The sequence below is a fragment of the Indicator indicator genome, chromosome 35, assembly GCF_027791375.1.
Source record: "Indicator indicator isolate 239-I01 chromosome 35, UM_Iind_1.1, whole genome shotgun sequence".
NCBI classification, from domain to species: Eukaryota; Metazoa; Chordata; class Aves; order Piciformes; family Indicatoridae; genus Indicator; species Indicator indicator.
Window position 1 is genome coordinate 2,736,206 of NC_072044.1, and position 13,818 is coordinate 2,750,023.

General features: G+C 51.3%; 1 protein-coding gene across 1 annotated transcript in view; it reads left to right on the forward strand.

Annotated features, from left to right (window-relative positions):
• PLXNA2 (plexin A2) overlaps positions 1-13,818 on the forward strand; it is a 180,122-nt gene that overhangs the window by 131,958 nt on the left and 34,346 nt on the right. Inside the window, exons 11-13 of the mRNA XM_054395915.1 lie at positions 210-403; positions 7,907-8,058; positions 12,804-12,921. Coding sequence (XP_054251890.1) covers positions 210-403; positions 7,907-8,058; positions 12,804-12,921 — 464 coding nt within the window. The remainder of the gene's footprint in view (positions 1-209; positions 404-7,906; positions 8,059-12,803; positions 12,922-13,818) is intronic.

The window sequence follows — 13,818 nt, forward strand, 5'->3', positions numbered from 1 at the left end:
GCCATTGTGCTTCTGGGCAAGCTGCTGTGGGTGCCCTGTTTTAGCAGGGGGGTTGGACTGGATGATCTCCAGAAGTCCATTCCAGCCTCACCAATCTGTGACTCTCTGCTTCCTGTGCTGCTTTTTCTAAGCCCGGGAGCAGCTGTAGCCCTGGGTGGATACTTGCTTTCCTGACCACCTCCTGAGTGCCCACCCCCTTCTCCCCTCAGTTCACCTCTACAAGTGTGCAGCCCAGCGTGAGAGCTGCGGGCTCTGCCTGAAAGCCGACCCCAAGTTCGAGTGTGGGTGGTGCAGCGCCGAGGCCAAGTGCACTCTGCGGCCACACTGCAGCTCCACCGCAGCCCAGCCCTGGCTCGACTGGTCCAGCCGGAACGTCAAGTGCTCCAACCCCCGCATCACTGAGGTGAGAGCTCCTCCTCCTGCCTCCCTCCTCGCTTCCTTCCTCATCTCCCTCCTTCCTCCCTCCCTCCTTCCTCCCTCCTTCCTCCCTCCCTCCTTCCTCCCTCCTTCCTCCCTCCCTCCTTCCTCCCTCCTTCCCCTCCCTCCCTCCTTCCTCCCTCCCTCCCTCCTTCCTCCCTCCCTCCCTCCTCCCTCCCTCCCTCCTTCCTCCCTCCCTCCCTCCTTCCTCCCTCCCTCCCTCCTTCCTCCCTCCCTCCTCCCTCCCTCCTTCCTCCCTCCCTCCTTCCTCCCTCCCTCCTTCCTCCCTCCCTCCTTCCTCCCTCCCTCCTTCCTCCCTCCCTCCTTCCTCCCTCCCTCCTTCCTCCCTCCCTCCTTCCTCCCTCCTTCCTTCCTCCCTCCTTCCTTCCTCCCTCCTTCCTTCCTCCCTCCTTCCTTCCTCCCTCCTTCCTTCCTCCCTCCTTCCTTCCTCCCTCCTTCCTCCCTCCCTCCTTCCTCCTTCCTCCCTCCTCCTCCTCCCTCCTCCCTCCTTCCTCCCTTCCTCCCTTCCTCCCTTCCTCCCTCCTCCTTCCTCCCTTCCTCCCTTCCTCCCTTCCTCTCCTCCCCTCCCTTCCTCCCTCCTCCCTCCTCCCTCCCTCCTCCCTTCCTCCCTCCCTCCTCCTCCTCCTCCTCCCTCCCTCCTCCCTCCCTCCTCCTCCCTCCCTCCTCCTTCCTCCCTCCCTCTTCCTCCCTCCTCTTCCTTCCTCCCTCCCTCCTCCTCCTTCCTCCCTCCCTCCTCCTCCTTCCTCCCTCCTCCTCCTCCCCTCCTCCTCCTTCCTCCCTCCCTCCTCCTCCTTCCTCCCTCTCTCCTCCTCCCTCCCTCCTCCTGCTCCTCCCTCCCTCCTCCCTCCCTCCTCCCTCCCTCCTTCCTCCCTCCTCCCTCCCTCCCTCCCTCCTCCCTCCCTCCCTCCTTCCTTCCTCCCTCCCTCCCTTCTTCCTCCCTCCCTCCCTCCCTCCTTCCTCCCTCCCTCCTTCCTCCCTCCCTCCTTCCTCCCTCCCTCTTCCTCCCTCCTTCTTCCCTCCCTCCCTCCTTCTTCACTCCCTCCCTCCCTCCTTCTTCACTCCCTCCCTCCTTCCTTGTCTTCTCACCTCCTTCCTGCCTCCTCCTTCCCTGCCTTCCCCTTTCCCTCCACAGTGGATCTCTCTCTGCCTCCTTCTCCTCAACCCCCTCCCCACTGTTCCACCCAGCTAAGGAGCAGGGAATCAAACCCCTCCACTGCTTCCTGTGTGTGGATCCTCTGGCACCTGGCCAGGCCATGCAGCTCACTTTGTCACTCACCAGCGCTGGGGTGACCGCCATGGACTGTTGCAAGAATGCTAATTAAACCAGGGAGCTAATTAGTCTCTAGTTGATGCTTCTGCTGTTTCTGTTCAGACCACTGAGGGATGCAAAATGTCTCCCAGGAGCATTTTATTTTTTTTTCCCAACAGTGAAACTGCACTTGGGCTGTAAATGCTGCTATTAGGAGTGATACTCTTATCAGGTGGGAACCAAAGAAGATTTGAGCTTCTCACTTAATTAACTCTCCCCCCCCCCCAAAAAAAAAAAGCTTCCTTTGCCCTGAGCATGTGTCCATGCTGCAGCAGGTAAGAGGGCATGGGTGTAGCAATGTGCTGGATTGAAGCAGCCTCTTGCTCTGATGTTCATGACAGAGGAGGAATAAGGACCTCCCCCACTACATGCAGAAGCTTTCTCCTCACTCAGATTAGTTTCTAGACTTGATTAATTAAACTGCCTCATGCTCAGAGCCCTCCCTGGGAGGCATCAGCCTCTGGTTTATGGTGGAGGGAAGGAAACTGTAGATGCTGTGTCAGGGCTGGGGCTGAGTGGAGGAGGACTTGGCTGAGGAAGGTGAATTCATCCTGTCTGAGCCTTTGATGTTCCTTTCTCAGACCTTCTTCCCAGCCACGTTACACCTTGGCTAAGTAGATAATTTCCTTGTCCAATGTCTTGTAAACTGCAACGTGGAGGCTGCTGAGGAGCAGAGGTGGTGGTGATGACTGTGCAGAGATGTGAAAGCCTTAAGCAGTGTTGAGAACCTGTCCTTTCCTTCTCTGGGTTCTTGTGTGTGTGTTTGGCAAGTCATAGTTATCTTTACAGAGAGATAAAATGAGCCTTAAAGGCTTGCCTGGGTATTCACCTTCTCCTGCCAGGAATCAGAAGCCAACCTTTTCTTATCTGAGGACTCTTCTGCTTGTACAAGCTTAGGCTACAAGATGCAAGAAGCAAAACAGCCTCTGCCTGAGATTTTCTCCACCACAAACCCAATCAGACAGTTGTCACGTTAAAAAACTCCTGGATTTATTCATTTATCCCTCCATGAGCTAAGCAGGGAAAGGGGAAAGAAAACTCTGCTCCAGCCACCAAGTGCCTCACATCTGCACACTTCCAGGCTGGCTCTCCTGGCTGCCAACAAGTGTTTTGTCACTGTCCAGCTTGAAAGCAACCCTCTGGGCTCTGGCCAAGGAGAAAAGAGCAGAGCTTTGCTGTTACAGATCTCTTGTCTCCATACTCAGGTCTGCGTCTCAGTCTTCAAAGCAGGGTGCCTTGCCAGGGGCATGTTTTAAGTCTCAGGAGATTGCCCTGGGTGGATGTGGAGATGATATTAGAGATACTAAAAAGAAATTCTTGACAGTGGGGAGGCACTGGGACAGGTTGCCCAGGGAGGTTGTGGATGTTCCCTCCCTGGAGGTGTTCGAGTTCAGGTTGGATGAGGCCTTGAGCAACATCTTCAGGGATGGTGACTCCACCACCTCCCTGGGCAGCCTGTTCCAGTGCCTGACCACTCTTGCAGGAAGGAATTTCTTCCTAATATCCAACCTAAACCTCCCCTGGTGCAACTTGAGGCCATTTCCTCTTGTCCTATCACTTGTAACTTGAGTGGAGAGATCAGCATCTGGCTTCAACCTTCTTTCAGGGAGTTATAGAGAGGAATGAGGTCTCCTCTCAGCCTTCCCTTCTCCAGACTAAACAACCCCAGCTCCCTCAGCCCCTCCAGTGCCTGTGACCACATAGTCACAAAAGCAAATGAGCAGCAGGAGGTATTTCCTGCTGCTGGGAGCCCCAGCTCTCCATGGCAGTGTCCCTTTAACAACACAAAACTTCCCCAAGCCCTCTGGTCCTAGCAATAAATAAATAAGAATCAGTTTTCTCCCGAACAAGCAGCACTCTGATCTCTCTGCTCGTTTATTTGCAGCCCTCATTAATATAACATCAGTGCAACAAACAGCTGAAGGGGGCTGGGGAGGGGGGAGAGAAGGTGAGGGGGGGTGCAGTGTCAGGCTGAATAATGGAGTTGCTCTGCTGAGATAACAATTAGATTCTGAATGTGCTATCAGCTAAGGCAGAGACAAGGAGGGATCATGCAGGGATGACAATGCTTATGTGCTGCTTCCCTGCTGGGCTCATCAGCTGGGATGCAGCCAGCTTAGAGCAGGATGGAAAGGAGGGGAGGGGGGGGAAAAAAGGCAAAACCCAAAGAGAATGAAGGTGGATGACATCTTGGGGGAGAGGGCAAGAGTTGTGCCATTTGTCAGAGAAGCATTGAATTCTCTTGGCTGGAAATGGCCTCCAAGGTCATTGAGTCCACTAAACCATGTCCCCAGGTGCCATGGCCACAGGTTTCTCCAACACCTCCACCACCTCCCTGGGCAGCCTGTTCCAATTCCTGACCGCTGTTGCAGGAGAGAAATTTTTCCTAATCTCCAGTCTAACCCTCCCCTGGCACAATTTCAGGCCATTTCCTCTCGTTCTGTCACCTCATACTGGGGAGAAGAGACCAACCCCCCACCTCACTCCAACCTCCAAAAGATACAATATCCATAAAGCCAAGATCCAGCCTGAAATAACCAAAAGACCAAAAGAACCTGAAAGAACTAGAAGGACCTCCACTGACCAAAAGAACCTGAAAGAACCAGAAGAACCTGAAAGAACCAGAAGAACCTCCACTGACCAGAAGAGCCTGAAAGAACCAGAAGAACCTCCACTGACCAAAAGAACCTGAAAGAACCAGAAGAACCTGAAAGAACCAGAAGAACCTCCACTGACCAAAAGAACCTGAAAGAACCAGAAGAACCTGAAAGAACCAGAAGAACCTCCACTGACCAGAAGAGCCTGAAAGAACCAGAAGAACCTCCACTGACCAAAAGAACCTGAAAGAACCAGAAGAACCTGAAAGAACCAGAAGAATCTCCACTGACCAGAAGAACCTGAAGGAACCAGAAGAACCTCCACTGACCAGAAGAACCAGAAGAATCTCCACTGACCAGAAGAACCTGAAGGAACCAGAAGAACCTCCACTGACCAGAAGAACCAGAAGAATCTCCACTGACCAGAAGAACCTGAAGGAACCAGAAGAACCTCCACTGACCAGAAGAACCAGAAGAATCTCCACTGACCAGAAGAACCTGAAAGAGCCAGAAGAATCTCCACTGACCAGAAGAACCTGAAAGAGCCAGAAGAATCTCCACTGACCAAAAGAACCTGAAGGAACCAGAAGAGCCTCCACTGTCCAGAAGAACCTGAAGGAACCAGAAGAACCTCCACTGACCAAAAGAACCTGAAAGAACCAGAAGAACCTGAAAGAACCAGAAGAACCTCCACCGAGCAGAAGAACCTGAGGAGCCCCTCTGCTGCACTATATCCATTGAAGCTGGGGAACATTTCTTCCTGATGCTGTGTGTCTCAGAGCAGCCATGTGAGCTGTCACTGCAGCCTGCGCAGTTCGGCCACCTAGGTCTATCCCGCCCGCATACCGGCTGTCACAGTGCCAGTGGCTATGTAGTCGGTTAATTCATCATATCCCACATTGCTTTACATTTCTGCTGAAGGTCGTGTACCTGCTCAAATTACGTGACATACCGATAATAAAAATTCAAAATTCATAGACAACTCCTCAGACAAAAAAATATTCAAGATTCCCCGGTTTATAATATCCTTTCATACCCCATTAACCCAACTTTACCCCTAATTACTTTCCTACATATTTTCAATAACTGACTTCTCATAACCCCACCTGATTTATAAATAAACTATATTTCTAAATTTTACATATATTTTTAATTTTTTTATTTTTTTTTATTTTTTTCCCCCCCCCATATCTTTTTGTTACACACACATTGGTGTGTTGTGGAGGGTGGCCCACCAACAACCCCCCCCACCCCCCCCCCCCCCCCCGTTCTGTTGGAAAGGCAACTGTGACTTTTTTTTGTGTCGAAGGGCGATGAGCCGCCGAGCCCGGCGGTGCTAAGTGCTCCAGCAAACACATCCCAACAGCACCTGGAGCTGCAGAGGACACTTGTGACTGTCAAGTGTGGGAATTGTTGAGCCCAGGTGATGCCCAGCTAGCAATGGAAACCAGTGCAGACCTCGAGGACTCGGTGTGTAAGGCAGGACAGCTTGGGTTTGTCAGTGCCTTGGTCGTGGGCAGCGTGGCGCTTCCAGGAGTTCAGTGATGCAAGGCAGGCTGTGTGGTGTGGCTTACAGAGAGCTGCAGCACAGCAAGCCCTGGGGGGTGAATAAATGAGAGACCTCCATCCTGTGGCCAAGGGGGGAGGGAGGGAGAAATGAGAGCACAGAGAGGATGAAGGTGGTGGTTTGATGTCTGTGGAGTCTCATGGCTCCGGTGCGTGGAGCAGGATGCACCCCAAGCTCAACAGCAGCATCACCTGAGCTGGAGCAGAGGTGGAGAGCTAAACATGGAGAGAAATAAGCAAGGGAGAGCTAAAAATGGAGAGATACAAGGAAGGGACAACTGAAAAAGGAGAGATATAAGCAAGAGAGCAGATGTGGGGAACTAAAAAAGGAGAGAAATAAGCAAGGGAGAGCTAAAAATGGAGAGATACAAGGAAGGGACAACTGAAAAAGGAGAGATATAAGCAAGAGAGCAGATGTGGGGAACTAAAAAAAGGAGAGAGACATGCACAAGGAAGAAGATCTTCAGTATGAGGATGGTGAGACTCTGGAACAGGCTGCCCAGGGAGGTTGTGGATGCTCTATCCCTGGAGGTGTTCACTGCCAGGTTGGATGAGGCCTGGAGCAACCTGGGCTGGTGGGAGATGTCCCTGCCCATGGCAGGGGGATTGGAATAGATGATCTCTAAGGTCCCTTCCAACCTATGAGGAGAGACTGAGAGAGTTGGGGCTGTTCAGTCTGGAGAAGAGAAGGCTCTGAGAAGACCTTACTGTGACCTTCCAGTATCTGAAGGGGGGCTCCAAGAAAGCAGGGGAGAGGCTTTTTAGGATCTCAGGTAGTGACAGGACTTGGGGGAATGGAATAAAGCTGGAAGTGGGGAGATTCAGAATGGACATGAGGAAGAAGTTCTTCCCTATGAGAGTGGTGAGAGCCTGGAATGGGTTGTCCAGGGAGGTGTTTGCAGCCAGGCTGGATGAGGCTCTGGCCAGCCTGCTCTAGTGTGAGGTGTCCCTGCCCATGGCAGGGGGGTTGGAAGTGGATGATCCTTGAGGTCCCTTCCAACCCTGACTGATTCTCTGATTCTTTATCCTCTTATTTCATTTCTTTTTTTGCCCACATTGCTGCAAGTTGTTGGGCCATGTGCTGGTGGGGGGGCTGATGTTTTGCCACCTTCCTAACCCAGTGAAAGGACAGCAAGGTGAAAGGAAAGGAGCCAGCCATCCAGAAATGCTAAGGAAAGGGGGAAGAAAAGGGTTTTGAAGAGCTCAAGAGCTTTTGCCAAAGACAAGGGTGGAACAAAGAAGCATAAACAGGATTTTTCCATTAAATTAATGAAATTGCAGTTTTATGGATTGTGTTTATTTATTAATAGCAACTGGAGCACAGAGGAGATTAGTAACTCACCCAAGAGCAACAACAGCCCCAGTGGCAGAGTCAGAACAACTCCTGGAGAGGCTTGGGGGCCAAATTCAGTGCCTAGCCATGGCTGTAATTTGTAGTCCTAATTGAAGAGGATATTGTCCTTAACGAAAGGCTGGAGGAGCAGAGATGATTATGGCTGAGGCAGGCTATAAACAGGCAGCTTTAAAGCCCACACCTCACCCTTTAGCATTTTGAAGTCGTTTGAGGTGCCAACTTCCTCATAAAACATGACATTAATGCTCAGAGCAGCCAAGGCAGAAGTTCAAGCTCTCCAAAGCAGCAGGCCTCTTCCAGAAGGTGACTCAACGTCTTCTGTAGATGCAAAATAGTCTCTCTTGCCCTTCTGCAAAGCTTTCTGGGGGATGGCAGCTCCTCTTGGCCAGCTCAAGGACTTTGATGTCCGCTCTTGGAGCACAGCACAGATGGATTTCAGCTTTTCCAAGACATCCAGAGGAGCCATGAGAAGGTGGCACTGGCCTGGGTTTGGCAGCAGGACCAGGTGGAGCTTGTCAGCACTCAGCCTCCTTGAGCAGCCTGCAAAGCAAAAATCCATTTCCAAGCCAGACATGGGGGTTGGAGAAGCAGGAGTGTTGTGGGGCCACCCACTCAACTGTCCTGTGCTTTCTTTCCCTCTAGATCTTGACAGTATCAGGCCCCCCAGAAGGAGGGACAAGGGTGACCATCCGTGGTGTGAACCTGGGCCTGGACTTCTCGGAGATCGCCCACGGGGTGCAGGTTGCTGGGGTGCAGTGCACTCCCCTGCCCGAGCACTACGTCGTCGCTGAACAGTGAGTGGCCTCGGGGACCCCCCCCCACATGCTCCCCAGGGCTGACCAACCTTCTTCCCTGACCTCCAGCAAACACACAGGAGGCCAACAACTCCTCCAGACCCTGGGCACCATCTCACCACCCTTTGCAGCCCTGCAGGAAGGGGTCTGGTGGGGAACAGTCTTCCCAGGGGTCTTTTCTTCTGCTGGCTGTTCAGCCTGGAGAGGAGAAGGCTCCAGGGAGACCTTAGAGAGCAACCTTCCAGTACCTGAAGGCTATAGGACAGCTGGGATGGACTTTTTACAGAGGCATGGAGTGATGAGGGGCAATGGACTGAAGCTGGAAGAGGGGAGATTTAGTCTGGAGATTAGGAAGGAATTCTTTCCAGTGAGGGTTGGGAGACACTGGAACAGGTTGCCCAGGGAGGTTGTGATTTCCCCCTCCCTGGATGTGTTCAAGGCCAGGTTGGATGAGGCCATGAGCAACCTGGACTGGTGGGAGGTGTCCCTGCCTGTGGCAGGGGGGCTGGAACAGGATGATCTTTAAGGTCCTTTCCAACCCAAACCTCTGCTGCCTGAACCAGGCCACCCTCAGCCCTCCATCAGAAGGCAATGAGATGTTTGGTTGCTGTCCAGCAGGGCTGAGCAGCCCTTTAAAAGCTCCCGCTGAGCGTTTTGGTTTGGGTTTTGGTTTTGTTTTTGCTTTGTTTTTTTTTTCTTTTCCACACTGCGGTTCCTGCTTTGCTAAGCAACTTTTCTGATGAGCACCTGGCTGGCTGCTGCTGAGCTCCTCTGCCCCCTCTTGCTCCTCATCACGCCTGAGACTCCGCTGGCGGCGCGCAGCCATTTGTTAGGCAGGCGAGGCGGTGACAGCCGCTTAATCCGAGTGGGATCCACTGGAGCCCCCTTCATTTATTTCACTCAGGAAAATGTCAATCCCCAAATTAGAAAGCAGGAGTCCAACAGAGGATGCTGAATAAACCTCCTGCAGTGCCACCGCTGCTGGGGCTCAGGTGGTGGTGCCCAGGGCTGGTGTTCACGCAGGGATGGGGAGGAGCAGCGATGAGGAGCAGCGATGTCACCTCACGGCCAAGAAGGGCAATGGGTTCCTGGGGTGCATGAAGAAGAGTGTGGCCAGCTGGTTGAGGGGGAGGTTCTACTCCCCTTCTACTCTGCTCTGGAGAATTGTATCCAATTCTGGGCTCGCCAGTTCAGGAGAGGCAGGGAACTGCTGGAAAGAGTCCAGCAGAGGTTGCAAAGATGCTGAAAGGCCTGGAGCATGTCTGTGAGGAGGAGAGGCTGAGAGACTTTGGGCTGCTTAGCCTGCAGATGAGCAGCCTGAAAGGGGATCTGATCAATGCTCCGTGGGTGGTCTCAGCTGCACAGAAGCAGGTGAAAGCAGTTGTCCTCTGGTGGTGAGATGCATTTGGTGGATCCCAGTCTGGCCTCCAGCACTGTGGAAAGAGCTCTCTCTAGCACACGTTGGTGTTGGTTGAGTTTTTGCTCACTCCATGTCTTTGTTTTCCCATCTTGAAACTGCCTTAAGCATCCAGATCTAGTGGGAGGTGTCCCTGCCCATGGCATGGGGAGTTGGAACTGGATGATCATAGAATCATAGAATTGTTAGGATTGGAAGGGACCTCAAGGATCATCCAGGTCCAACCCCCCTGCAATGGGCAGGGACACCTCACACTAGATCAGGTTGCCCAGAGCCACATCTAGGCTAGCCTTAAACACCCCCAGGGATGAGGCTTCCACCACCTCCCTGGGCAACCCATTTCAGTGATCTTTAAGACCCCTTCCAATCCAAACTATTCTGTGACTCTGTAAGACAAAAATGGGATTCCTCTCCCCTTCCCAAGACCAAGGGTCGGTGTGAGGATCAGGGTAGCACAGGATCGCTGGGGAAGGGTGCTGTGGTCATGCAGAGCATCTTTGGTGTCCTTGCAGGAATTGTTCCCACAGTTCTCTCCCTGCTGGAGGTTTGGGCTGTTCTGCTGAACATCATGTTGTTTTCTTCTTCCCCTTTTTTTTTTTTCCAAATAAAGGACAGAAGATTATAAAATTATTCTCCTTTTGATGGCAGGAAACCCTGATTTTCTAATCACGACTCTAATTATGGCTCTTGAGCTTGCAAAGTTTGTTAACATCATTAAAACATTTACCCTGGGCAGATAACAGCAAGAGTTAGCATGAGAGCTGCCTTTTTGAGAGGAATCCAGATAAAAGGACCCTCTTCAGGGTTCTGTGGGCAGACTGAATTCCAAGACTGTAATGACTCACCATATGCTCCAGCCATGCAATCTATCAGCCAGCAATTAGGTTAATGTTGGTGAAAGGACCACTTAGCCCAGCAATCAGCACCCTACAGCTCTGCAGAATGCATCATTTTCTAACAAGGTACCTGCTGGGAATTTGGCTTTTAGCAGGAATTGGGATCAGGTGTACCAGGGCCCCTGTGCCCCATCCCATGCCTGGTACTGGATGGCAGTTGCTGCTGTACTGGTGAATAGTTGGGTATTTGGTGTTCCCCCTATAGATCATAGAATCACAGAGTGGTAGGGCTTGGAGGGGACCTCTGGAGATCATTGAGTGCAACCACCCAGCTGAAGGAGGATCACCTAGGGCAGGTCACATAGAAACACACTCAGGTGAGTTTTGAAAGTCTCCAGAGAAGGAAACTCCACAACCTCCCTGGGCAGCCTGCTCCAGGGCTCCAGCACCCTCCAGAACTTCTTCCTAATGTTCTAAATCTGAGCAGGTTGCTTAAATGCCCTGATTGGAGATCATTTAGGATGAAATGCTTCACAATGAGGGTGGTGAAGCATTGGAACAGGTTGCCCAGAGATGTGGTGGAGGCCCCATCCCTGGAGACATTCAAAATCAAACTTGCTAGGGCCCTGAGCAGCCTGAGCTAGTTGGAGGTGTCCCTGCTGACTGCAAGGGGGTTGGAAAAGATGACCTTTGAGGGTCCCTTCCAACACAATGCAATCTGTGACTCTCTTGCCCTACTACAAGGTTATGTGTGGCACAGGTCACTCACCAAGGATCTGCCATTGGCAAAAGAGCTCTCTGCTTTGAAGAGCCACCTTGAGAGGTGTCCTAGCTCAAGGGGAGATCCCTGATGTGCAGCCACACTGTTGGGAAGGTTGAGCTCACAGGAGGTCTATTCAGGTGTCAAACTGATGGGATAAAGGGGTTGGGTCATAGCCATATTGCATGTGGTGGGAAGGGCAGGCAGGAGGCTCCTTGTACCCACAGATTTCTTTGCTCCTTGATAAATGAGGCTTGGATAAGCCCCCCACCACTCAGGTGTTAATCATGGGGGGTGATCCAAGCTGATATGCATCCATGTCACTGGGTCACTGTCCCTTTGTGGCTTTCCTAGAGGAATTCTTGGCTTGGCTACAGCTCAAGCTGTGACGTCCTTTGGAGCCTGCACCAGAGCACTGCTGGTTTGGTGATGGGGCTGAGTGAATCCTTCACAGCAGCTTTCTCCAGCTTTGATTAACTGGGAGTCTGCAGCCTGAGCTCTTCCCTTAATGAACTCATCTGTTACTCTAAGGACTTTGCTCTCACTTTGCTGCTGGCTAATATATTGCCATTAGTGCTCTGCTCTGCTCTGGAGTTTACAGCATGTAATAATTATGTCTAGTTTTGATTTTTTTAAATATTTTTTAATTTTTTTCTTCCCCCTTTAAATTACTACAGGAGGTAAAAATAGACTCAGTAATTAACTTCCGCTAAAGAGGCAGATATCAAAGTGAAAGAGGTGAGGGGCAGGGAGGGGAAGAATGAAGAAGAGAGGGGGGGGGGAAAAGAGGAGGGGAAAAAAAAGAGGAAGGGAAAAAAAAGAGGAGGGGAAAAAAGAGGAGAGAAAAAAAGGAGGGGAAAAAAAGAGGAGGAAAAAAAGGAGGGGAAAAAAAAGGAGGGAAAAAAGAGGAGGGGAAAAAAAAGGAGGGAAAAAAGAGGAGGGGAAAAAAAAGGAGGGAAAAAAAGAGGAGGGAAAAAAAGAGGAGGGAAAAAAAGGAGGGAAAAAAAGAGGAGGGAAAAAAGAGGAGAGAAAAAAAGGAGGGGAAAAAAAGAGGAGGGGAAAAAAAAGAAGGGGAAAAAAAACAAGGGGAAAAAAAGAGGAGGGGAAAAAAGAGGAGGGGAAAAAAAAGAAGGGGAAAAAAAGAGGAGGGGAAAAAAAGGAGGGAAAAAAGAGGAGAGAAAAAAAGGAGGGGAAAAAAGAGGAGGGGAAAAAAAAGAAGGGGAAAAAAACAAGGGGAAAAAAAGAGGAGGGGAAAAAAGAGGAGGGGAAAAAAAAGAAGGGGAAAAAAAGAGGAGGGGAAAAAAAGGAGGGAAAAAGAGGAGAGAAAAAAAGGAGGGGAAAAAAGAGGAGGGAAAAAAAAGAAGGGGAAAAAAGAGGAGGGGAAAAAAAGAAGGGGAAAAAAAGAGGAGGGAAAAAAAGAAGGGAAAAAAAGGAGGGGAAAAAAGAGGAGGGGAAGAAAAGGAGGGAAAAAAAGAGGAGGAGAAAAAAAGGAGGGAAAAAAGAGGAGGGGGAAAAAAAGAGGAGGGAAAAAAGAGAAGGGGAAAAATAAGAGGGGGGAAAAAAAGAGGAGGGGAAAAAAAGAGGAGGAAAAAAATAGGAGGAAAAAAAAAGAGGAGAAAAAAAAAACAAGGAGGGAAAAAAAAGAAAAAAGAGGAAGAGAAAAGAAAGGAGCTGCAGCAGGCACGGCTGGCACCTCCTGCCAAAGCCTCACTGCAGTCATTTGTGTTTCCAGGATTGTCTGTGAAATGGGGCAGGCACTTCCAGGGATCAGCTCTGGCCCAGTGCTTCTGTGCATCGGAGAGTGCAAGCCTGAGTTCACAGCCAAGTCCACACAGCAGTACGTGTTTGTGGTGAGTATCCTGGGAGGTGGGAGCTGGGGAGGTGGAACAGCCTTGCTCTGTGAGTGCATGTGTCAAGTGGGAAGGGGTCAACACCAGCAGGCAATCCCCGATCTGTCAGCTTTACTTCACACAATCATAGAATCTCCTGGTTGGAAAAGATCTTGAGAACATTGAGTCTAACTTTGGCCCCACCTGGAGCACTGCATCCAGTTCTGGGGCCCCCAGCACAAGAAGGACATGGAACTGTTGGCCCAGAGGAGGCCATGAAGATGCTCAGAGGGTTGGAGAACCTCCCCTATGGGGACAGACTGAGAAAGTTGGGACTGTTCAGTCTGGAGAAGAGAAGGCTCCAGGGAGACCTTAAAGCAACCTTGCAGTACCTAAAAGGGGTACAGGAGAGCCTGGGAGGGACTTTTGACAAGAGCTGGGAGTGACAGGACAAGGGACAATGGCTTTGAGCTGGAAGAGGGGAGATTGAGACTGGTTAATGGCAGAAATTCTTTGTAGTGAGGGTGGGGAGACACTGGAACAGGTTGCCCAGGGAAGTTGTGGATGTGCCCTCCTTGGAGGTGTTCAAGGCCAGGCTGGATGGGGCCTTGAGCAACTTGGGCTGGTGGGAGGTGTCCCTGCCCATGGCAGTACCCTGCAGGTACTGGAAAGCTGCTAGGTTCTCTTTGCTTTGTGGTAAATAACAACCATAAGGCAGCAGAAGGTAATAGTGGAGATGAACCTTGCAGGGGATCCCTGCAGCAGCCTGGGCAGCGTTGTCCTCCTTTGCATTGTTGCTTCTGCTCTCCATCACTTACCCTGATTACATCACTTCTTTTTCCCTGGCATCTCAGACTTCCAGCACACCATTTCCTTTTGTTAGCTGGCCTCTCTTTTTCTCCTTAGCACCACCACCAC